The following is a 25982-nucleotide window of genomic DNA, read 5'->3' as shown; positions in this document are numbered from 1 at the left end:
TCTAGATAGGGTAATGCTTTCCTATTCCACCTCACTTTTGTGACTCCTATTACTGGCTCTATTGATTTCTTCACATTATCCCTATTTTATGCTATTTTTTGTGTTGGGTCTATAGGCACAACTATAACACATGTCACATATTTTTTGATACCATTGTCCTCCTTTAATATTTTTCTACCTTTCCAAATACAAAAATAAGTGGCTTACTCCTATATTTTAACATCTCTTAAACATGGCAAGGTTGTACCAAAGGATAAAAAGAAAATAATAATGCTAAAGTGGCTAAACTAGGTGTTATAAATACTTGACCTTATTTTCTTTTCCTATGATAAATCGTTTCATCCCTCAACTTAGCTTCAATAATAGGAAAAAATTCTATTGTAGTTATTCATTATTAATTACCTAGCTTGTATAGAGTAGTTGACTTCTCAAAAGAAAATATTCAAGAATAAAACAACTACATATTTACAAATTATACAACGAAAAGATTATGCAACATAATAAACATAATATTTTCAGAAAATTGTCCCTTGAAAAACCTCAAACAAATAACTAGTACTGCAAATGTGGATTGTATTAAAATTTTGAAAATAAAGAGATGGGTGGTTGCCTCTTACTAGTAGATGTTTGAGAATATCTCTTATTATGTCCTTGTAAAATTATTCGCTAATACTTCAAATCCATTTTTTATCCTTACAAATGATTCTCAAACTTGTGTTTTCCAAATGCCCATTGATGCCCTTTTATATTACTCACATTGGAAAACCAACAACCAAGAGTAAGATAATAACAACCTAATTGTCACACATTCTCACAATTTTTTTGAATTTTTTCTTTTATTAAATACTAATAAAAACTAAAAAAGAGAAAGGTTTGATATTTGAAAATTTCAATATTTTAAAAAATTATAAATATATTAAACTAAATCATTCTTCTAATTATCATAAAAGGTGAATAAAAGGAAAGCCAATATAATATTTTTATTGTTATAAATCATATGACATTTTGTTTTGATTAAGTAAAAATATGTTTAAAAGGACCCAAAACCTTTTATAAAGTACCTAACAACAAGAGCAAAGAATCACAGAAGAACTATGCATCAGCACAAAAAAATAGAACTAACTAAGACCAGAAGCCTTAATACAAACAATAGGAAAAGACAACAAAAAGAAAGTAAAAGGATAGCAATAAGACCGCTACAGGGTCTTTGTACATTAGAAGCCTAAGGATATTCATGTTAACCATAGAGGCCTTTGGATTAACCATTTCTTTGGCTTCCATGACCTCTGTCTTCTTAGAGTTAGGCCACATACTTTTTCTGGGGTTGTGGTCCTCTTACAAGTCCTTTAAGCCTTGAACTCTCCCCCATTCCAGTTTGTTCAACATAGTGTTAATTCTATCTACCATAGTCTTCAAGATGGAGCAACTTTGATCAACTATTTCCTTAACTTCCTTCTTAGTGTTGACCATTATGTTATCCATGCCATCCAGCTTTTTCTTCAAATCCTTCATCTTCTATTCCATAGCTCTATTATTGGCTTCCAAGGATAAAATTCTCTTTATAAGATTCTTAACCTCTTCTACATTACCAATGACCTTAGAAAGTCTATCAAGATGCTGACTAAGAGTTCTCTCACCTTTGGTGGTCCTTCTTAACTAATCAAATTTCTCCTAATGTCTTTCATCTACTCCTACATTCTATTGATATCCCTTTTCATCGAACCTAGATAACCAATCATTCCCTTCCAAGACCCTTGTTCCTGATAGTCCTTGTTATGAACTAGGTAATCCTCATCCCTTTCCATATTGTCTCTTTCACTATCCTCCCCCTTAATACCTTTGTCATCAGCCTTCCCTTGAGAAAGCACATTCTTACCTTTCCGCTCAATGGTCTTGATCAGTGATTCATCATTAGAGGGATTGCTTAAATCAGTTTTCTTCCACTTGTTTCTAGTACCAATACCAGAATTAGCTATGATTTTCTTCCTTGTACCCTCCTCTAGCTCCTCTTTAGATTATGTATCCATCTCATAATCCACCTCCTTAGTCTTCCTTTTCTTTGTAGACTAGCTTTCTCCTCTTCTTAACCTCCATCTCATCTCATATGATGTTTTGTTGTTCCAAATTTAATAGATATATATTATAACGAAAAAAAATTATGAAAAAAATAATTTGAATTCTTAATAATAAGAATAAAATACAAATTATTGTTTCTATTTTAACAAAATAAAATTAAAATATATAAGTTATTTGATTCTTCTAATAAATTAAATCATTACCAACATATAGCTGATTGTTTTGTTTTCATTAAATCAGTTTAAAACCATTACACATCAGATCGTCTTTCTCTCATAAATAAAACAGCAACCTTTCTACATGGTATGGCCTTGAACTATGATTATAAGCAGCTAGAACAAAAAAACCAAACCTACTATTTCTACAAAATAAGTTATGAGAACCTCATAATGAAAATTAGAAAAAGAATAAATGGGTTAAAACAAATACTAACCATCCTTATAAGTGTCCTCTGTGTGACCAACAGAATATACACTTCATATTTATACTCTACTTATGGTTAACAGAATATACACTTCATCTTTATACTGTACTAATGGTTAATCATTCAGTTTGTGATTTAGTCTTTTCTGCCTCAAATTTCATGAAGGAAAAGGGACCATCCAGTCAATATGTTCATATAATTTAAAAAATTGTTTGTCACACAAATCTGTTTGGTTCATTGCAATGATGGAATTAGAAATCAGACTGACTTTTAATGGCACCAATTGTCAAACTGTTGGCGTATGCTTACACATTTTGCTAACATATCTACCAGAGCAGCTCCGACTACAACATCTGACTTTGATTTCTATTCCGAAGCTCCCAACATGAATTAAAACAACTGCCAATAGGAGAGATCACTTTGGAGCATTTTAACCGGGCATGCTCGCCAAGGGCAGACCATTACCATAAAATGGATGAAGCTCTCATATGATGTGAAAATTGTCAGTAGCAGTTTGAAGAAATTTGCAGATTTCGTGTAGCTTTGCCACAATGCTAATTGCTTCCTAATTCATGTTCTGTTGCACCGTATGTTGAAATCGTAATTGGGTTGGATTGTTTTGACGAGAAATTTAAGAATAAACTTGTTGATTAATATCTAGAAGCTCATATTGCTCACTTTGGTATGACCGGGCTTATGTCACGCTGAACTCTTAAAAGGCTTTGGCTTTACTACTTGGTATACAGCACCAGATATAATTATTGCTTTTATAAATTATTACGAGGTTTTACTGAATTATATAATACTGTAAAAATAGGCACGTCCTTCGTCAAAGACCGGTGTGTCATAGAATCAATTATAATCAAATTTATGAGATGGGGAGGTGATCTAGCTGAGCAAGTCTTACAATTTTTAGTTTAAGGCAGAGTTTAGAAATGTGATCAGGCAAAAGATTAGAAAATTAGGAAATGATATTCTATGTGCAAGAGTTTTGATGGTTTGTAAGTTTGCTTCATAAGATAAAGATCTAAAATAAAAGAGGTGTTTAAAATAAAATATGTGTTTAAGATCATGAAGATCATAAAACAAGAAGAAAGAGAATATGAGTAGCAACCTGAATATTGATAGAACAAGAGTACTGGTAGTGTAAGACTTTGATCTCTTTTGCTTATGTCTTCCACTTAGTAACCTCTTAGTATATGTCTTATAGCCAATATAATATAAGTTAGGGATCCTGAAACTTGAGAGTTAATACAAATTAGGCTGAAAATAAGCGTTAGAAGCCTAGCGACAAAAGAAACAAGTCTCAAGGCTGAAATAGCACAAGGCCCAGCCATATAAACAAAGGCCAAAGAAAAGGCCAAACCGAAAAGACAAAACAAAATAGTCAAAAGTCAGAATGAAAAGCCAGCCAAAAAGGAAAAAAATAGGAACTACTCCTCGATCTTTCTTTCTAGCTCCTGCATGACCTATGCAACCTCCTGTGCCATCTTGTTCTCCTCAGCCTCCTGCTGGTGAGTCATGTGATCTTCCTGGTCTAGAGTAGAAAAGGTGATACAAGTGGTATTATCTTCATTAGATCTAGCTTTACCCCTATCTTTTCCTTCCACATCCCCTTGCATGCCTCTATCTTTAAGCCACTTAGTTAAAGATAAAATGTTGTTATTGATCGAGTTGAGCAGTGAGATTGTCTGACTCGACAGATTGTGATTATAATTTTCCAGATTGTGGATCCTCCTTTCCGCCAGGCTATGCCTATAATCATAATATGTCCCTTTCTCTAGGCCCTTAAGATTCCTGGCTCCTTCCATTTGAACCACCTTCTCCTTAACCTCCTCTAGCTGATGAAAAAGCCACTTGATTGATCTTAAATTATCAATCATGTTGTTGTGGGCATTGTTCAAGAGGTTCATCCCAGATTCTTTGGCATTATCAGAGATAGCCACAATTGTAGGGTTAATGAGCTCTTCAAGATGCGGTTCCTCCTGATTGTCCACAAGGATCTGGGAGTTCATCACTTCCCTAAAAATACCCATTTTCAAGGTCCTCACAATATATAGTAAATGTTGAACTACACTAGATGACATTAATTTTTAGAGACTATAATATTCACCATTATTATATATAAGAGTCAATTGTGAAAGATTTTTGGATTAAAGTATAGTGATTACTTCTTTTACATTCTAAAAGTCTTTTGCATTTTAAGACAAAAACTAAAGAGTATATTATTACAATCAAAGGAAAAAAGAGAAGAGAAACCTTTCACAAATTAGAAAGAAATGTGGCGATTCACAAGGGAAAAACTAATTTGGAGCATCCAAAAGAAAAATGATCTAAATGAAGAATCATTTTGAACATCAAGGATAAAAATGTAGAGAAAAATATTTCTACTAGAAATGTCCTTGAAGAAAAAAATATACTCTTTATGTAGTTAAAATGAAGTAAGTAATTTGCTAACATGCTAGTGGTGAATATTTGCAAAGATAAAGTATCGTAGCTATTCCCTTATGTTTCTAACATATAACTTTAAAAGTTTTCCATTATAAAACCTAAAATATAGTATTTAGGCCTCTTCACAAATTACTTCCTCATCTTCTTTTCAAGGACACCAAATGAAAATTGTCAAAATTCAATCTTTCAGAATAGGTAAATTAGTTTTTATCTTGGTAAGTTTAGCATATGCCATGATTTGAAAACATTTACATCATGTATATGAAATAAATCATTCCTTCAACATACTGTTGGATCCTATTGATTTGGGAAGGAGAAAACAAATTCCTGTTGTTGTCCAAATGAGACCAAAATGCCTCTAGATTCCTATTCTTAAGACCATCTGTCAAGTGATTTAATGCTTTATCAACTGGTTCAGAAGCTTCACCTCTACTAATAGAGGCAACATCAAATATTTCTGAAATGGTGCCAACCTTTGGGCTTTCGATCATCTTATGAATAACCTTCATCACACTATCTTTGTTGTTCCTTGCAAGTATACGGACTCCCCAAGATAAACCCCATGAGGCGTCTTCCATAATCTGGACCACATTGGAGAAAAACACTCGATATACACTTGCATCATGTACATGACCACTTGCCCATAAATCATCACCAATTATTTTGAGGACAGCTTTTTGTGCAAGTTCTTCCTCGAGGAAAAACAAATGACCAATCTGCTCCTCTTTCTCTTCATCTAAGCATTTGCATGTAACACCCTCTATGTTTTCACTAAAATCCATATTTTGAAGCAAATCCATCTTTGGATTATGTGCACTACAATGACCTGCATAATAAATAAATAGACAGACCATCTAAAATGTGTTAAAAATTAAGTACCGACAATTTTCTATGATATATATTTAAAGATAAATACATTGAAAATGATTAAAATCAAAAATCTATAATATGAAAAGATAAAATATTGTATTAAAAAGTAAGTGAGAGCTCAACTTCATTGTTTTGAGGTACATGATTTGTCTAATATAACTTTTGTAGTTTATGTGTAAGCTTGGAAGTTTCGTATATGGGATATGGAACAAATTGATTTGCATAGTGACATGAAATGTAATTATAGAGATTTTAAATGTGTATTATAAATATTTTTTACAAAATAGCTGACTGGTTGAATAATTTTAGAGGATAAGGTAAACGTACCATAATAAAAATGTGTAGATGTTTTACAAAAATAATAAAATTGATAATTTTTAATGCATTTATTCAATATTCAATCTAAAAAATTCTTGATAGGAAAGACATTATATTGGCTCTTCAAAATATGATTTTTAACATGTGCAAATTTAATATTTTAACATGTTAACAAATATAATTACTAATCCATTTAATATCACTTATGTAATTTTGAATAATTAGTATATATTATAATCTAATTTATGTCAATACAATTATTAAAAGTCACTTGAAATAAAGCAAAACCAACTATAATCCTTAGGGCCCACATAGTAGCAAAAATAAAATTATACTCAATAACTAAATATAAAATTCTGAACAAAGGGACAAAATTAAATATTTAGTTTTTATCATAAAGGAGAAATATAATATTCCTTACATTTAATATATCATACATCCTAATTCTAATCCTGGTACAAATCTTAACAAAATATCCAACTCTAATATAAATAGACTAATTATTTATATTATTTTATTATTATTTTCTATATTACAGTTTGCTTTATTTTATTTTATTATATTAAATAATCTTATGTTTATCATTGATAAACTTTATTAAATCATTATGATTAATATTAATCTGATGAAGAATGCATTTGAACAAAAAGGCAGGGCAAATCATTATGGCAAAAGTGTAAAAAAATAAAAATAATAATAATATGGAAAATGTAGTAGGTTGTTTTGTCTTTTACTTGGGATTAGTTCAAGGATTTACTCGGGACTAGCTCAGAGATTTGAAAGCATGGATTTTTGTATTTATATACTCGCCATCACTGGAAGCCCGATTTCTCATCGAAATGAGAAATGTGACTCATGGGAATCAGGAATTTTGACGCGGCCGGGCACGCTGAGGGATGTACCTGCGTTGGATGGAGGGAATCCCAATAAATTATATTAATAACCCTGTTCTTCCTGTCGCTCAGCCCATTTGAATACAGCTTGCATCTTTTCAAATTGTGATTATATTTTTCTTTCCCCAATTTTCGGAAAAGAAACTTCTTGGTGTGGCCCTAAAACTATTTAATGAAATGCCTCTGCGCAACACTGATTCAGGGAATGTAATGATTGCAGGGCTTGCACATAATGTGCTCTATGAGAAGGCCTTGAAGCTTTTCTGGCAAATGCAAGTGGAGGGAATGAGACCAAACCCAAAAGCATTGACCACAATACTTCCTGTGTGTGCAAATGTAGCATCTGTTGGACAGGGTACAAATATTCACCAAGAGATAATCCGAAGTATGCAGAGTGTGGAAATCTTTTTGACGGACTTCATCGTAGAGATATGGTCTCATGGAACATAATGATTGGAGGATATGCCATGTATGGCTGTGGCAAGGAGGTCATTGATCTTTTTAAACAGTTGAAACTCTTTGGGTTGCACCCAAATCATGTTACCTTCCTTAATGAATCTGTGGCAAAGCATCGTTTTGGATGTTACCCTTAAAACACAGCACCTTACGTGCTGCTCTCAAATATTAATGCTGTACCTGGCAGATGGTATGAAATTGAAAAAATGAACATGTCTAATGGCGGATGGATTGGTCGTTGGGGATTTTGGACGAGGCGAGAAAACGGTCTCAAAATAGAGGTTTGACAATAGAGGAATATAGACCTGAAGATTTTTCATACAGCAGAGGGTTTGAAATTTTTTTGTAAAATCCCAGAAAGCCACAACTCTGCGGACAGTCTTCTAGCATTTGTTATGGAGTGAACCTACGCAGTTTAATGGATTCAACGAGCGGTTAACTGCTACTCATTTTCAGAATTCAATCGATTCACAAATATTTCGTGTTTAAATATTTTAGCTCGATAATACCTTCCTTGTACTCAGTGATCGAGAAACAATAAGTTAACAGAATGTACTTCAGTTCTTGAGAAACAATAAGTGAAATAATAGATGAGCATTTCTGCTGGGATCAAGTCCTAAAATAAAGGCTAAAGCTTTACCTACACAGTTAAATATCTTCATGCAGAAAGAATGAATTCGTGGGTATCATATAGCACAATGAAAAAACATCCATGCATGGATTGATTAACTGCTATACTTCTTCATTTTTAGATAGAATTATACAGATTCATATATACTGCAATAAAATACTAAAACTAAGCCAATACTCAAGTGAACAAAAACACAAAATAAAATAAGATAGAATTAAACAGATTCACATTTACTGCAATAAAATACTAAAACTAAGCTAATACCCAAGTGAACAGAAACACTAAATAAAATAAGAGACAGTGAGGGCCACACCTTTTACTCAAGGTTCTGCAATAAAATACTAAAACTAAGCCAATACCCAAGTGAACAGAAACACTAAAACAAGAAAAGAGACGGTGAGGGCCACACCTTTTACTCAAAGTTCCCTGCAGAGAGCCGATAACACTTTTACACTTTCCCACTGCGGTCTTCTATTTTCCTAGCTGCAGTGTTTTGATGTAGAGTAAAAGTCAATTTAAGGAATTGAGAGTCAAAGTGAGTTGGTAGATTGAGTTTAAAGTCATATAGTAATTAGGGTTTAGTTTTAGGTCTTTCTATCGATTACAGATTTTCTTTCTTGCATTAAAGAATTACTGTAGGTTAATAGAATGGACTGAGTTTAAAGTCTATATGCTGTTTAGGATTTCTTAACTTGAGAAGAGTTAATGTCAATTTATGGATTGAAAAATGAAATTACTTAGGAAATTGATTGAGTTTGACACCTTTATAATGTTTTAATTTTTTGACTCAGTTTGACATCTTTATGATGTTTCAGTTTTTTAAGCACATGTTTAAATTTTCAATAATATTAATATTGGTTGATCTATTTCTTCATAGAAACTAATTTTACATTTCTTCTTGACACCTTACTATATCCACACTATGGTTTTCAATATTAGAATGGTATATAAATATATTGAAATTTCAAGGATGTTAAATTTTGTTGTTCTATATTTGAATAGAAGACAATTTTAATGATCTTTTTATCATACCTTTCTTGTAACGAAAATTTTCATCATTTTATTTATAAGAAAAATGTTATCGAATATTGCACATTAGCAATTATAAGAAAATTTTACTTTTGTTTAATGAATGATCTCATGACCATTCTAGAAAGTTTTAAAATGATTAGAAATAGTTAAACAATCTCTTATATTAAGTAGTTAAAACAATTCTACTAAGTAATTAAAACAATCTTTTATATTAACTCTTTTCTAATAAAAATGAAGAATATTATATAGCAAGATAAAATTTAATTACATAGTATACAATCACTAATATTTTATGTTTATTTAATAGTTTTTTTTTTTTTACTATTCTTTTAAGTTTATATTCAATTAATTATTTTTTAATATTTGAATTTAAGTTTCATGCTACTTTTGAAATTGTTACCAACCAATCTTTAGTGACTATTTTAATTTATTTTTATAATAAGTTTTACATGGCTAGGTTGTGTACATACTGCGATATTTTAAATAATTATGAAATATTTTTTTTATACATTCATTGGATTGACATCAAAGAAGATGTAAAAGATCTAGAAAACTCCATCTATGTACCCTTGTCATATATTTTAATAGATACTATTAATCCATACTAAAATATTTAAAATAAGCACTTCTCCAAAAATGAGTTCTCTTAATATTTAAAGTGTCTCAACTATACTAAGCCAAAAACCAATAAAAATAGAATATCTACAACACTCCTTTGGAAATCTTTTGATTTAACCAATTTTGAAAATTCTCTTATTCATGAAAATGCATCTCCCATCTCAATTTCTATGGCTCTATAAAAGTAGTCAAATTAGATACCAAATGTAGGAGAAAGGGCCAGTTGGAAAATATACATCAAGGTAATGATGCAATGTCTCATATGAAGACCAAACATATAAATTATAGAGATTGAACCTTTCACTCCTAACATGCAACGAGAAGGCTGAATAATAACCTAGTAGAGAGAAAACTCCATGTCTTGCTTTTTGAAAAGATACCTCTAAATAATAAATATAAAAATACCTCTTGAGTTTAGCATGAGAACTAAGGGATCTCTTGCACACCTATAAGATTTCCCTCATCGTGGTTGAGGACTCCTTAGTGTGGAAACTCACACCCTCAGGGGATATTACTATTAAGTCTGCTTATCACTTATCATAGTAGGTTGGTAGGGGAAGGGATAGATGCAAATTGGTGGAAATATTGACACCCTTCAATACTACCTAAAATGAACTTTTTTTGGTGGTCAGCTCTACATGGGTCGATCCTCACTATTGGCAACTTCCAATGGCATGGTTGCCAACTTGACAAGTGTTGCATCTTATGCCTAGAAGATCCTAAATCCATTCTACACCTGCTTATCCACTGTCCCTTTACCATGGACATCTAGAGGAAGGTTCTTGCTTTATGGGGAGTTAGTTGGTGTATAGTTAATGACTTGAAGCAATTTGCCCACTAGGAGGGCCCAACTGTCCACCCTTATCTCAAAAACCTTTGGTCAATTCTCCCACCTTATGTCTCATTGAAAATATGGAAAGAGAGAAACAATAAGATTTTTAGGGAGCAAGCCACAACTAACTTGGGGATGGCCCAACAAGTTATTAGGTTCCTAAAGGAATGCATCATGATTTGGTGATGGAAACCCCCACATCCCCCGAGTGAAATTGATAGGAATTGGGCTTTGGCTTGGGTTGTGGGACCGATGGTGGCATAGCTTGACAATTCCAAAATCTAGGGAAGAAAGGAGATAGTTTGGTACCCCTCAAGTCCTAGATAAAGTTAAATTTCAATGGGTTGGCCATGATGGGCAGCATTGTTGTGGGGGATACCCTCTAGAATAGCATGGGAAAGTTGGTGGTTGACCTTACCAAAGCAGGCCATAGTGTTGTGCAGTTAGTGGAATGGGATGATGCTAGTTTATTGCCATCATCAACTCAAATAGTGATGGAAAGAGAGTGTACCTCCAATAATGACACATAAAATATCAAATTAGTTGGAAGGTCTCCTTGTCTACACATGGCCACAGGAATGTGGCACTTAGTAAAGGTTTTTTGGCATGTTTGGATGTTGATTAACATTTATGTTTTGATTACCATGAACATTGATGATTGCAATAAAAGGACAAAGAGAGGGAATTTGAGGAGATTTAAAGATCAATTTCATAATTATCATAAAGGCAAGTTGGTTAATTCGATGAACATTTGTAGATGGAAAGATCTGCCCACACACTATTTTAGGAGATTTTTGGATTTTTGGAAAACATTGTGGATTCAAGATGACTACGAAATGCATTTTCATTTTCCCCATTACAGCTTGGCATTTTATATTTTGCAACTTCAAAACCTAGTGCAAGACTTTGTCATTGGAAGAGTTGGTTGTCGAGCTAGGCGATGATATGGGCATTAGCCACTATATCGAACCAATGGGTGTGGAGGAGTGTATCACTAACAGAGAGGGGAGGATGGTCTACTTGTAGGAGGGGGCCTTTTATCTTATATGGAGGGCATGGTTAAACATAATGAGGTCATCTAGATGCAATTCTATCAAACTTGGAAGGATAGAAAAGTTACGGTTAATGACATGAGTTTCAAAAATTCTGAAGAAAACATTGCGACAGCTACGGATTTTCCGCTGGATCGTAAGAAATATTGGAAGCAAGCTAAGGTCAACGAGGAAGCGAGTTTACAGAAACTATTCAAATCCAACGAGGAACCAAGGAGGGGAGAAAACAGTCTCATGGATTGTTCATTGGGTATTTTGGAGGAAGGGAGGAAACAGTCTCAAAATAGAGGTTTGACAATAGAGGAATATAGACCTGAAGACTTTTCATACAGCAAAGGGTTTGAAATTTTTTTTTAAAATCCCAGAAAGCCAAAACTCTGCGGACAGTCTTCTAGCATTTGTGATGGAATGAACCTAGGCAGTTTAATGGATTCAACGATCGGTTAACTGCTGTTCACTTTCAGAATTCAATAGATTCACAAATATTTCGTCTTCAAATATTTTAGGTCGATAGTACCTTCCTTGTAATCAGTGATCGAGAAACAATAAGTTAACAGTACGTACTTCAGTTCTTGAGAAACAATTAGTGAAATAATAGATAAGCATTTTCTAAAATAAAGGCTAAAGCTTTACCTACACAGTTAAATATCTTGATGCAGAAAGAATGAGGGTATCATAAAGCGCAATGAAAAACATCTATGCATAGATATACATTTTCAGATAGAATTCAAAAGATTGACAGATACAGGAATAAAATATTAAAACTAAATCACTACTCTAGCGAACAGAAACAATACATAAAATAAGAGACAAGGCCAACCTTTTACTTGAGTTTCCCTAGAGAGAGCGGATAAAACTTTTACACTTTTCCACTGCATTCTTCTATTTTGCTAGCTGCAGTAAATGCTATACATTTTCACATAGAATTCAACAGATTCATATGTACTGCAATAAAATATTAAAACTAAGCCAATACCAAAGTGAGCAGAAACAATACCTTTTATGGAGTTTCCCTGCAGAGAGCGGATACCACATTTAAACTTCTCACTGCATTTTTCTATTTTTGCTAACTGTACTATTTTTGATGTAGAGTAAAAGTCATTTTTAAGGAATTGGGAGTCAAAGAGAGTAGGTAGATTGATTAACTGCTATACATTTTCATATAGAATTCAACAGATTCACATATACTACAATAAAATATTAAAACTAAGTCAATACCCAAGTGAACAGAAACAATACATAAAATAAGAGATGAGGCCAACCTTTTACTTGAGTTTCCCTACAGAGAGCGGATACCACTTTTACACTTTTCCACTGTGTTCTTCTATTTTGCTAGCTGTAGTAAATGCTATACATTTTCACATAGAATTCAACAGATTCACATGTATTGCAATAAAATATTAAAACTAAGCCAATACCAGAGTGAACAAAAACAATACCTTTTACTGGAGTTTCCCTACAGAAAGCGGATACCACTTTTACACTTTCCCATTGCATTTTTCTATATTTGTCAACTGCAATGTTTTTGATGTAGAGTAAAAGTCATTTTTAAGGAATTGAGAGTCAAAGTGAGTTGGTCGACTACTATACATTTTCAGATAGAATTTAGTAGATTCACATATACTGCAATAAAATATTAAAACTAAGTCAATACCCAAGTGAACATAAATAATACATAAAATAAGAGACCATGGGGCCACACCTTTTCATCGAGTTTCCTTGCAGAGAGCAGATACCACTTTTAAACTTTAAACTTTCCCACTGTGTTCTTCTACTTTGATAGCTGCAGTGTTTTCGATGTAGAATATAAGTCATTTTAAAGGAATTGAGAGTCATAGTGAGCTGGTAGATTGATTAACTAGTGTACATTTTGAGATAGAATTCAACAGATTCACATATATTGCAATAAAATATTAAAACTAAGCCAATACTCAAGTGAATAGAAATAATGCATAAAGTAAGAAACTGGTGGACCACACCTTTACACTTTCCTACTGCATTCTTCTATTTTGCTAACTCCAGTGTTTTTGATGTAGAGTAAAAGTCATTTTTAAGGAAATGAGAATCAAAGTGAGCTAGAATGATTAACGTGCTATACATTTTTAGATAGAATTCAACAGATTCACATATACTGCCATAAAATATTATAACTAAGCCAATATTTGAGAGAAAAGTAACAATACATAAAATAAGAGACAAATGCCACATCTTTTGCTCAAGTTTAGAGCCGATACCTCTTTTACACTTTCCCACTCCTTTCTACTTTATTGCTAGCTGAAGTATTTTTTATGTAGAGTAAAAGTTGTTTTAAAAGAGTTAAGAGTCAAAGTGAGTTGGTAGATTGAGTTTAAAGTCATCTCGTATATAGGGCTTTTCTTTTCAATGAAAATTAAAGTAATTTTAGATATTTATATTGCCTAGAATTTTTCTTTCTCGCATTAGAGAATTAAGGTCAGTTAATAGAATGACTCCTTATGGTGTTAATGGTTTCTTAACTTGGGAAGAGTTAATGGAAACTAATGGATTGACAATTGAAATTATTTATGAGATTGATTGAGTTTAACATCTTTATAATTTTTTAATTTTTTGATTGAGTTTGACATCTTTTTGGTGTTTTAGATTTTTTATGCACATGTTTAAATTTTTGATAACATTGATATTGCTTACCTTATTTTCTCATACAAGTTAATTTTATGTCTTCTTGATACCTTCCAATATCTACACTATCATTTTCAATATTAAGATGGTATATAAATTTATTTAAAAATTTATGAACATTGATTTTTGTAATTCTATATTTGAATATAAGACAATTTTAATGATCTTCTTAACATTTAACATACATTTCTTGTAACCAATTCTTTTAATAATTTTATTTATAAGAAAAATGTCATTAAATATTGCACATTATGAAAATTCTTCTTTTGTTTCATGAATGATTTCATACCCATTCTAGAAAATTTACAAATCAGATTAGAGATAATTAATTCCTATTTTGTTCATTTATCAATAATGTAGAATACAATTCTACTAAGTAATTAAAACAATATCTTATATTAACTCTTTTCTAATAAAAATGAAAAATATTATCCATATACTAAAATATTTAAAATTTGCACTCTAAAGCCCCTCCTCCCCCCACAAAAATTTGTTCTCTTTAATTTAGAGTGTCTAATCTAGAGTAAACCAAATACCAATAAAATTGAAAATCCAGATCACTCCTTTGGAAATATTTTGATTTAACCAATTTTGAAAATTCTCTCATTCATGAAAATGTATCTCCCATCTCAAGTCTTATGAATCTATAAAATTAGTCACATTAGATCCCAAATGCAGGAGGAAAAGCCACTTAGAAAATATACATCTAGGCAATTTTACATTTTCTCATTTGATGACCAAGTACATAAATAAAAGAAACTAAACCTTGTAAGTACTCCTAACATGCAACAAGAAGGCCAATTGATAATGTACAAGAGAATTTTTTTTATGTCTTATTATTTGAAAAGATACCTCTAAATAGGAAATAAAAAGGATTTTACATTAAAGCAATGTTTGTGTATTTAGTAAACATGATGAAAACATCAAAATCCTCATATTGTTTAAAAGGTTATGTTGAGATTAGGGTAGTCCAACATTGAAAGTTATTCGGTGTAACTAAATATGCAAAAATTTATTTTATCAATAGAAACCCCTATACTCCTCTTATAGAGAAAGAGTTGGGAAAGCATGTTATAAAGCCTCTCATGAGATGCCCTCAGAATAAATCTAATATCAATTTGATAGCCCGTTAAAAAAAATGCTAAAATTGGACAAGCCATCAAATCCTCATTTTAATACATAAATGGTAAATATAGATGAATCTATGATGATGTGGGTTGAATAAATATTTTTGAAGTATATAGATAGTAGTCAAAAGAGACAGGGGGCTGACCATGAAGTACAAAAAGGTTGAAGGATTAGCTGAAGGTTACCTCCCTATCATCTAACCAAGAGAGTTTAACCTTATCATAGAGAAATGAGAAAATGTGTGTTATCTCTATTTTATGTAATCCATATTTTCCTATAAGAATAAAAAATATTTCATTGGGGTAGGGAACACTCCTCCTTGTGTCTCTCCAGCTAGATGACAACTTTGTCCTTCTCAAACTTTGGAAAAAATTTTAAAATGAATGCTAGGATTTTAAAGCATCAATCTTAATGTAGTGCTAGACTAGTGTATCTCTAATAGACATGACAAAACTCCTAGATAAAAATTAGTAGAAATAGAATAATTACTTAAACATTTGGATCCAATGGAACAAGATTTCATTCAAAAAGAGCTATCATCCCATGGGATACTCCTTGACCTCTTCTACTTCCCTTGTCTCATCAATAATCACATTATCATACCTTATACCTTTTTAATCCCTACATTTATATACAATAAGCCATAAACAAAAATAAAGAAGGAAATTATGGGTAAGATTTCCTTTAGCAATACCATGGCTGGTGAGGCCACCGATTCTAAGGCTGCCTTGGGAGGCCTACTTACTATCTTTAACAATAAACATTTTAAAGTCACTTCTTTGTATAATGAAGGGAATATTTTGTTATGTACAAAGTGTTCCATAGGAATAGCAATGATTCATGATTTCTTTTGAATGTGTATGCCCCAACTACTAAAAGGGAGAGGAAGGATTATTGGATGAAGCTTTACTCTATTAATCATAATAGTAATCTTAACAAGGGTATTATAATGGGAGATTTCAATATTCCCTTTATTGATGAGGATAAATTAGGGGGTCTTGCCCCAGATTTGGATAGCAAATTGGATCTTTCAAATTTCATTAATAGTTTGGCTGTTATGGATGTTGATCTCTTGGGGGGGTTACACATGGTATAGTAGGCAAATCAAGAGGGAGTGTATCTAGGTTCATTTGGATCATGCTCTCATCACTCTAGATTTTTTGAATTCCTTTTCCTATAAGCTCTCCCTTCTCCATAGAGTTGGGTCTAATCATTCTCCCATTTCCCTTTCGATTGTTGCTCTTGAGGCCAAGAGAAATTTTCCTTTTAAGTTTGAAAAGATGTGGATATCTCATCTAGACCTTTTGGATAGAATCTCCTCTTGGTGGAATATTGAGGTGGAACTACTATGTTTAGGGTTGCCAAGAAATTGAGTAATGTTAAGCACAATATTAAAGTCTAGAATAATTCAGGTTTTGGACATATTTTTTAAGAAAAAGAGGAGATGTTAGTTAAGCTTAGTAGTATCCAGGATATTATCTAGAAGGATGAATATAATGATTAGAATAGGAATATAGTGATGTCAATTCTCACTGATTTGCATAACATTATAAGCAGAGAAGAGAACTATTGGAAACAAAGATCCCATATTAATTGGCTTAAAGAGGGTGATCAATACACTAGATTCTTTCACCTTTCCACCCTTAAGCATAGAGCTAATAACAAGATTATAGGGATTAAGAAGGGTCGGGCTCTTTTGACACAAGAAAATGATATTGTTGCTAAAGTTGTTTCTTTTTTCTCTTCTCTTCTTTCCTCAGATCCCTTGTTGTCACTGGTGGTTCATAATGAAATTGTTTCATCTCTTCCCCACTTAATTCAACCTCATCACAATAAAATGATGTGGGAGATTCCTAAGGCTCAGGAAGTTAAACAAGCTTTATTCCCACTTCCAGTTGATAAAACCCCTATGTCAGATGGTTTTCCTATGTTCTTCTTTCAGGTATATTGGGAGGTGGTTATGGAGGATGTTTTCAAGGTGGTGGAGGAATTTTTTGGGGCAAGGAGTCTCCTTAAAGAACTCAACCCTGCTTTTTTGGTTCTCATTCCTTAAGTTCCAAGGGTAGATTCAATGAATCAATTTAGGCCCATTAGTCTTTGTAATTCATTCGACAAGATTATTTTGAAGGTGTTGACATCTATAATTCTTAATATTCTATCTTTGATCATATCCCAATAGTAGATGAGTTTTGTCCCTAGAAGACAAATATTGGATTCTATCATGTTGGTTCATGAAGTCATTCATTTTCTAGAACAGAAGGACACCTTCTCAAGTTGGACCTTTCTAAAGCCTATGACCTCATGGACTAGACTTTCCTTGGTTCTATTCTCTAGGATTTTGGTTTTGATCAAGAGGTGCGTAAACTCATTTCTCAACTTATTTCTACTTCCTCGCTTGCCATTTTGATCAATGGAGCTTCTTGTAATTTTTTCAAACCCTTGAGAGGCTTATGGTATGAGGATCCCCTATCTCCTATCTTGTTCATTATCATGGCTAAGTGTATTGGTAGGTTGATTTAGAGAAAATGACAAGATGGGATATTAAAAGGTATAAAGCCCTCGACAAGTCATGTTACTTTTATTCGGCAATAATTTGTGGATGACACTATCATGGGAGGGGAAGCTTTGGTTCAAGAGGCTAAAGAGATGAAAATAGTGTTGGATGTCTATGTTAGGCGATCAGGCCATCTTATTAATTGGGAAAAAAGCTCAATTTTCTTTATAAATACACCTATTGTAAGACAAAGGAAGATTGTTGGGATTCTCAGGTGTAGGGTTGGCAACCTTCCAACTAACTATCTTGGTCTACCATTGGGAAGTAAGTTGCTAGATTAGTCCTAAAATGGGATTCTTGATAGGTTCAGTAAGAATTTGGTAGGTTGAAAAGGTACTATTTTAAGCCAAGTTGAAAAATGTCTTATGGTGAAATCCTCACTTCAGAATCTTCCAATGTATGCTCTAAGTCTCTTTGGGATTTTGGCCAAACATGTTGATAAAATGGAAAATATCTAGAGAGATTTTCTTTGGTATAGGCTTGAGGAACATAAAAGATATCCTATTGTGGCTTGGGATAATGTTTTCCTCCCTAAGAGCTATGGAAGTCTTGGAATAAGGAAACAAAGAAATCTTAATAAGGCTTTTCTAGCTAAGCAGACCTGTCACATTTTCTATTGCTCAAGGGAATGGAGAGATGTTTTAGTGGAGAATTATATTAGAAGGACTTCTCTAAGGTTTCTACTCAATGATCCTGACATCCCAAATGACTCAGTCATTTGGAATGGTATTCTTAAGGCAAGAGACTTGGGAAATTCTAAGACCAAGTGGAAAATGCAAAATGGTGAAGACATCCTATTCTAGCATGATAACTAGTTATTTCGAGGTCCTCTCATTAACAATCCTATCTATGACAACTAGACTAATATTTGTATTAGGTAATTTGGAGTGAAAGTTAGAGATTACATAATGGACCGAGGATGGAGAGACCTATCTCTCATCTCAAATGATCTCAGGCCAATAATCGTGATGCTAAACACAATGATCTTAAATAATAAGAGGGATGAATTAATATGGGAGGATAATTCTAATGGTTGCTACTTGGTGGAATTGGGGTATAATTCTATTTAGAATCTAAAAGAGAAACCTCCATGGGCTAAGGCTCAGTTTCCTGGCCTTACCCCTAAGATTAATATTCTTGTAGTTGTTGTTACAAGACAAAATTCTCATTTTGGATAATTAGGCAAAGAACAATTAGTATATCCCAAACATATGTATTTTTAATAAGCATCATTTGGAGTCAGTGAATCATTTTTTAATTCATTGTCCATACTCCATGGAGGTTTGGGACTTTCTCACAAAGAGATATGGGGTTAGTTGGTGAAAGCCGGATAATATTTTCAAGTTCTTCTATCAATGGGATAGTATGTATAAAGGAACAAATTTGCATGCTATAAGCTCCTAGACTTTGCCTCACTTCTTTTGGGGAGTTTGGAAGGAGAGAAACAATTGAATCTTTAGAGATAGGGAGGAATTTACTTATATGCTTGCAGAAAAAATCAATAACACTATGAAGGAAACATTCTAGATAAGAAAGGGGGGAGATTTAAAGATGGAAATAGAAATAAGGAAAAGGAAAAGGATAGGAGGACAAAAAGATAGGAGGTTAAGTGGAAACTCCCACCTGAGGGTTGGCATAAAGCCAACTTTGATGGAGAGGCTAAATGGAATCCTAGTCTTTCCAGCTATGGAGGAATAATTAGAAACTATCATGGTGGAGGAGTTGCTACTATCTCCTACCCCTTGGGAATCTAGAAAAATAATTTTGTTGAAGCTAATACTATGCTCCACACTATTAAATTAGCTTTGGATGTGGGAGTCAAGAAATTATGGTTGGATGGGGACTCAAATAATATTATCAGATGTATTATAGGGAGTCTTCATCCCACCTAGACAATTGTAAATATAATTGAAGAAATCCATATAACACTTAGAAAATTTGAATGCATTTATGTTAGCCATGAGTATAGGGAGGCTAATTGGGTGGCTAATTGGTTTGCCAATGAAGCAATAAAGAAAGAAATGATGATGATATGGAATACTGACATGAATATTCCAACAGATGCAAAAATCCTAATTGATCAAGAGAGGATTGAGGGAGGTATGGGTGTAATCCTAAGTTAATTATGGAAAACAATATTAGTATGGGTGAAAGCCACTACAATTATGGAAAATATAGATGGAACAGACGGGTGATGTTTATTGTGTCAAATTGACATGCTTTGTGGGTTGTCTATTTCCTTTAACACTTTTACAATATCAAAATACAAAGCGGTCAAAGAAAAAGAAATTTGAAATAGAGTATCCAATGGATTGAGAAAGGGAAACAAAGGACAATTTTTATGAGAATTGTAAAGGTTCAGGCAATAGAGATGGTGGGTGAGAGGAGTAGGAAAGAACTAGTAGGTGAAGTGGACAAATGGAAGCAAAGAACAAAAGTATGGGAGAAGCTTGAAAAGAGTGGAGTTGCAAATTATATCATCCATCTTCATGGATATGACTTAGTGATAACCAATCTTATGGTAAATTCATGGAAGGATGGTAGGGTCAAAGTGGATGGGGTGTCATATCAAATTACTAGGAAGGGATTGGTCATGTCACTGAAATTTCAAATGAGGGGTTAAAATTCTACAGAGACAAAGAAGTATCTGTGAATACAGTTGAGGACTTTGCCAAGAATAGAAAAGAGGAAAAGAAATTGGTGAAATGCAAGACCTACTATGAGATAGATTCAATAAAAAAGCTTTGGAGGTATGTGTTGAGGGCCATTATTGAATATATATCTCTAGACACTAGATTTGATAGGGTTAGAACCCATCACTTTGTTTTACTTAATCATTTTTGGTATGGAGTTAAGGTTTCCTTTCCGTTTTACTTGTATTCTTCTATGCACAAGAGCATTTCTAGGCACAAGAAAAAGCCTACTTCTAACCCAGCCCTATATGAGGGTTTGTTTCTCTTGATATATGAGCATTTTAAGGCTCAATCCGGGAGTAAAAGTATGGCTCATGTTGGGGCTACCTCAGAGGACATAGGGAGTTTTAACTTCTCCTTAGATTTGGAAGAGGTTCAAAGTATAAGCTTAGGGGAGGATGAAGCTTATCATTCATTGGGAAATAAGGCAAGGGGTAAAGATAAGGATACACCTACTCCATCTAAGGTTCTGATTAGGAAAAGTCCCAGGGGCCTTGGGCCCAAAATTTTTTGGTTAGGGGGAAGAGGAATATAATGAAAAAGGTGAAGACATGGATACAAATGAGGAGAGTAAGTTTGAGGAAGATGAAGATACAGAGGAGCCAATTGAAAACCATAGAAAGAATCAAAGAAGGATGAAGTAGGAGGACATACCCATAGAGGGGAAAACTATTTTTGGTCTAGAGATTTTAGTGCTTCCACCCTCTCCAAGTCCCCCACAAGAGCATTAAAAGGAGAAATGGAGGAAGGAGGTGGTGAGGTGGTTATAAAAGATAGGTGTCTGGCCTAGAAAAATTTCAATATCAGAACTTCAAAGATGGGGATTGTGAGAGAAGCCATGAATCCACAAATCCTCAAAGAAAAAGAGGGAAAGGTCTAGATGGAGGATCTTATTGATCTGGTAGTGCTGGCCATAATTGACAATGTGAGAGAAGTGGGAATGAACCTACTTAACAATGTAATAAATAGCATGATAGATGATTTAGATTAGTTAAATGGTTTTTTCATGAACTAGAAGAGGTAAAAGAAATAATAGGATAGCTAGAAAGCCAGGGGAAGAATTTTGAGAGAGGGAATGTGACTGATCAGGGGGATGCTATTAGGTTGGTCAAAAAAAGGATAAAATATTTGGAGACTTACATCCATAACATGGCTAACCAAATGATCTTTATTCTGAAATCTCTCAATGAAAACATTGTTACACTTGCTAGAACACTTAAAGCTAGGGGTCTTCTATAGGATAATGAGGAAAAGGACAAAGATGAAGATACGAAGGATGATGAAACTGTCACAGACATATCCCATAGCCAGTTGGATTAGACCTTCTTGAAGAAATAGGAGCGAATGCCTAAGGAGTGTCAGAAAGCCTATGAAGTAGCATAAATAATGTAGGACCTTGAAAGGAAAGTAGAGGAGTAAGTTGAGGACTATCAATTTCTATCTTTTTGGTTTTTGGTTTTTGTAGGTTTTTACTTGCTTGGCTTTTTGTCTATCTTCTGATCTGGCCTTAGGTTGGCAATAGTTTTGGTTTTGGGCTTTTGTTGTTTTATTTAGAGCCTTATGACACGTAACAACCTTTGGGTTTTAGGATCCCTATATAACTTATTTTACTTATCAAGAACATTTAAAATATAAAAAACCCTTCGTTAAAAGTAAAAAGTTGTGTCACCTTTAAGGCCAACTTATCACAATGTTTGAATTTGAGTATTTCTATCTAAAAATAAATTTCATTAAAAAAATATTATCTTGATAAATTTATTCTAGATAAGTTATATATGGTCTCATACTTTTCCAATTGGAAATTTCTAGTCCCCAAAGCCTTGATCAAAGGGAAACCCTTGGTGGGAATGATGTCCACAAGATGATATACTAATATATAAAGTGACTTGTGAAAATATTTGACCCTATTAGGAGTCAAATGAAACATAATTAGTACATATGTGTCCTTACTAGGGAACTTTGAATCCCTATTTGAATATTCCAACTTACTAGGAGTTGTGCTAACCCTTTTAGGAGTTGAAGTGAGGAAAACTGAAGCCACTGTTGGAATAGCCTCATACTATCTTCACTAAAAAATCTTCCTAAAAACGTATCCAAGTTCATGAATTGATATAACAATAAATAATTTTCCAATAAAGTTCCCTTGAATCTCACATTACATAAAAAAAATCTACTATTTTTCTTATCATACATAATTTGCATCTAAAACTCATATAAAACAACAACTATCCACATCAATTCACATGCACACTTAACCACAAGAAAATAAATCTTCCTTTATACCAAATCCTAATACTAATTGAGTTATCCTTGAGGCTTTCTCAATTTATAATGAATATCATAGGACCACATTAAGATATTATATTTATACATTACACTACAAATAACATTTCCCAGAATGATATTAATAAAATTCAGCTTCATGGGAACAACATGTTGAATATAATTCACAAATAATCACAAAATGAACATGTGATTATACCATTATTATTAGAGAATGCTAAATATTTCTTCCACCATAGGCCAAGCTCATTGAATGATCCTTAGCCTCACAAAAAAAATACATCACAAATACCAAAAACTATTTACCAAAAAATCGCTCTAAGAGAGATCTGCACAAAATCTTGTGTGACTTACACAAATATTCATATCTTTTTCTATGAACATAGATAAGGAATCATGGCATGTTTCTAAATAATTATCTAAAGTATGCATAACATAACTCTCTAACCATGAACATTGCCAAATAAATATTCCTCTACAACTCTGGATGAATTGTCCAAAAAAATGATATGTTGAGAACAATGACAAATACTATGATGAATGCAACACATAAGTAATCAATAATCTCCTTGACATACTAAAAATTCCCCCATACTCCCTTTGGCATTTAATGTAGTATATGATGAAAAACATCAAAATTCCATGAACAAAAAATATATTTCTTCCTTGTGTACCTTTACTGTTCCATTCATTATTCTCATGAATTTTCACATACATGTCACTCTAAGATAGGTTGCAAAGATTTTTTCATGGTCTAATCATAACCATATAGTATGTCTCTCCATTAATTAACAACCAATTTATTACATGTGTTACTCCCCCCAATCTTAAAGAAATAATATTTTTCTTTTTCATGTCTACACCATTGCCATCAATGATAAAGGTTTCAATATTCCAACACAATCATCTCCAAAAACAAAAAAAAATGAAATCTCTGTAAAGTGTCCAAAGACACTCTTAAATATCATTACCAAGAGTCATAAATTAACCAACTCAAACATAGATACTCCCCCATTGGAGAAGTTTCAAGCATCCAATCTAGACAAAAGAAGAGTATTTTGATTCGCACTTGACCAATGCACTCTTTGCATCAACTACTATGAAAATGATTGCTGCATGACCCCAATCATCTCTCTCAATTACTCAAATGTATCCTTATTCAAAGGTTTTTTAAATATGTCTTTTATCCACTGCTTTTTGATAATACTCTAATTTGATCTCTTTCTCTACTACCTTTTCTCTTAACAAGTGATACTTCATTGAAATATATTTTGTCTTTTAATCCAACTCTAGATTCTTTGACATACTAACTATACATATATTATCTTAATGTATGAAAATAGACTTAGTAAACTCAATTCCAATATATTTCAACATTTTCTTCATCAAAATTGTCAAATTACAATTGTTTGACATTGTTATATAATCTACCTTTGTTATACTTTGTGAAATGGAATCCAATTTCTTTCTTAACCAAGAAATTGATCTTCCTCCCAAGAAAAATGCTCCACCATTGGTGCTCTTTCTATCATCAACACTTCCTACCCAAACAACATCACTATATGCATATTATGTGAATTCATGTGATTTATCATACCATAGGGCATAATCTGAAGCCTGATCCCGATCCATCATATCCACTCTTATACTTGATCACAAATGTGAGACTCTACAAGTACTCAACCAAATTCATATGTCTTTGATTCAATTTATGTTGATTTCCCAAGTACTGTAAAGATTTGTGACCATTATACAACACAAACTCTTTAGGAATCAAATAATGTCAACACTTCTTCAAGGCTCAAGAACAATAGCATAAAACTCTTGATCATACACATGATAATTCCTTTTTGAATCATTCAAATTCTCACTAAAGGAAGCTACATGTTTACCTCCTTTACTAAACACAAGGGTATGTGCGGGATCATGGTGTGCCAAAAAGTGGTGACCACAAAAATATATCATTCTGAAATGCCTCAAACCATTTCAAAATTTATTCCAACTTTTTTCCCAACCACCTTGATACTAAATGAAAAAAATTAATATCTTTATAAGGTTTACTATATTTTTTGATACCAACCCTATATGGTTAACTTTAAAAACATCTTTAAAATGTGCTTTTGGCTTATTTTTATGTGATTTTTACTTCAAACATGCAGCTGATGACTTTTTTTTCGCCAAAATTTGATTAAATGAAAAGGGTTTCTTGAGAATGTTCTTACCTTTCCATAAATGTAAATTTTTTCAAATTATGAGTTGAGTAAGTAATTATTACTTATTTTCTAATGGAGTTATATATAAAGTGCTAACTGATAGACTACATTAAAAACAACTATAACTTTCAAATGGTAAAACATTTTTTAAATCCAAAAGATGCATCACATTCTATGTTTCTTCCACTATAAGGAAAAAAAATGAAAAATTAAATTTTGCAAAGTTTTGAATTAGTTAAGGTGCTCAAACACGAGAGTTTTTTATTCCAAAAATACTAAAGTCAAAAATTAATTATTAGTTATTTATTTAGAATAAAAATACCCAAAAATATGTGTCACATCTAGGCATGAGTCTACTACTTATATCAAGAATATTATTAAAAAATATTATCATTTGATTTTGATTAAGGTGGTCAGACATACGTCTACTTATCTTTTTTCTAAATTTTTTGTAATATTGCATTAAAATTCAAAATTTTGACCAATCAATTTTTAAGTTTTTGAGATAAGTCCTAGTAGTTTAGAAACTAGATTCAATTTCTTAGAGATTCTTTTCTCTCAAATTTTTGATATAAAGCTAATAACAAGTAAAAAATTGTGCATCAAGTTGACATAACCCTAATTTTCTAATTTATTATTGCCACTTAAGGGCATAGTTTGGTTGACCATGATCCTGCATATACCCACAACTCCTATTGCACTAACCTTTGCATCATATTTGACTTAAAATAACTTGTTGAGATCAGGCAAAGCCAATATAGGTAACTCATCTACCTTTTGTTTTAAAGTCTAAAGACTCT

The 25982-nt window shown here is 32.6% G+C and overlaps 1 protein-coding gene across 1 annotated transcript; it reads left to right on the top strand.

The window, feature by feature from the left end:
- The first annotated feature begins 7209 nt into the window (after positions 1-7209).
- Positions 7210-7977, top strand: LOC149557982 (pentatricopeptide repeat-containing protein At1g71460, chloroplastic-like). The gene is made up of 3 exons (XM_089830541.1): positions 7210-7417; positions 7633-7769; positions 7903-7977. Exons 1-3 carry the CDS (start codon positions 7210-7212, stop codon positions 7975-7977), a joined length of 420 nt encoding a protein of 139 aa, XP_089686667.1.
- The last annotated feature ends 18005 nt before the right edge of the window (positions 7978-25982 follow it).

This window comes from Cupressus sempervirens, chromosome 5 (assembly GCF_028749045.1).
Source record: "Cupressus sempervirens isolate cs-2001-9-10 chromosome 5, ASM2874904v1, whole genome shotgun sequence".
Taxonomy (NCBI): Eukaryota; Viridiplantae; Streptophyta; class Pinopsida; order Cupressales; family Cupressaceae; genus Cupressus; species Cupressus sempervirens.
Note: the sequence above shows the minus strand (reverse complement) of the source record. Positions and strands in the feature narration are given on the sequence as shown.

Coding starts and splice junctions, on each gene's coding strand:
- LOC149557982 (XM_089830541.1), top strand. CDS start 7,210: ATGCCTCTGCGCAACACTGATTCAGGGAATGTAATGATTGCAGGGCTT. Junction 7,418..7,632: donor TCACCAAGAGATAATCCGAA/GTATGCAGAGTG, acceptor CTTAAAACACAG/CACCTTACGTGCTGCTCTCA. Junction 7,770..7,902: donor AAAACGGTCTCAAAATAGAG/GTTTGACAATAG, acceptor GAACCTACGCAG/TTTAATGGATTCAACGAGCG.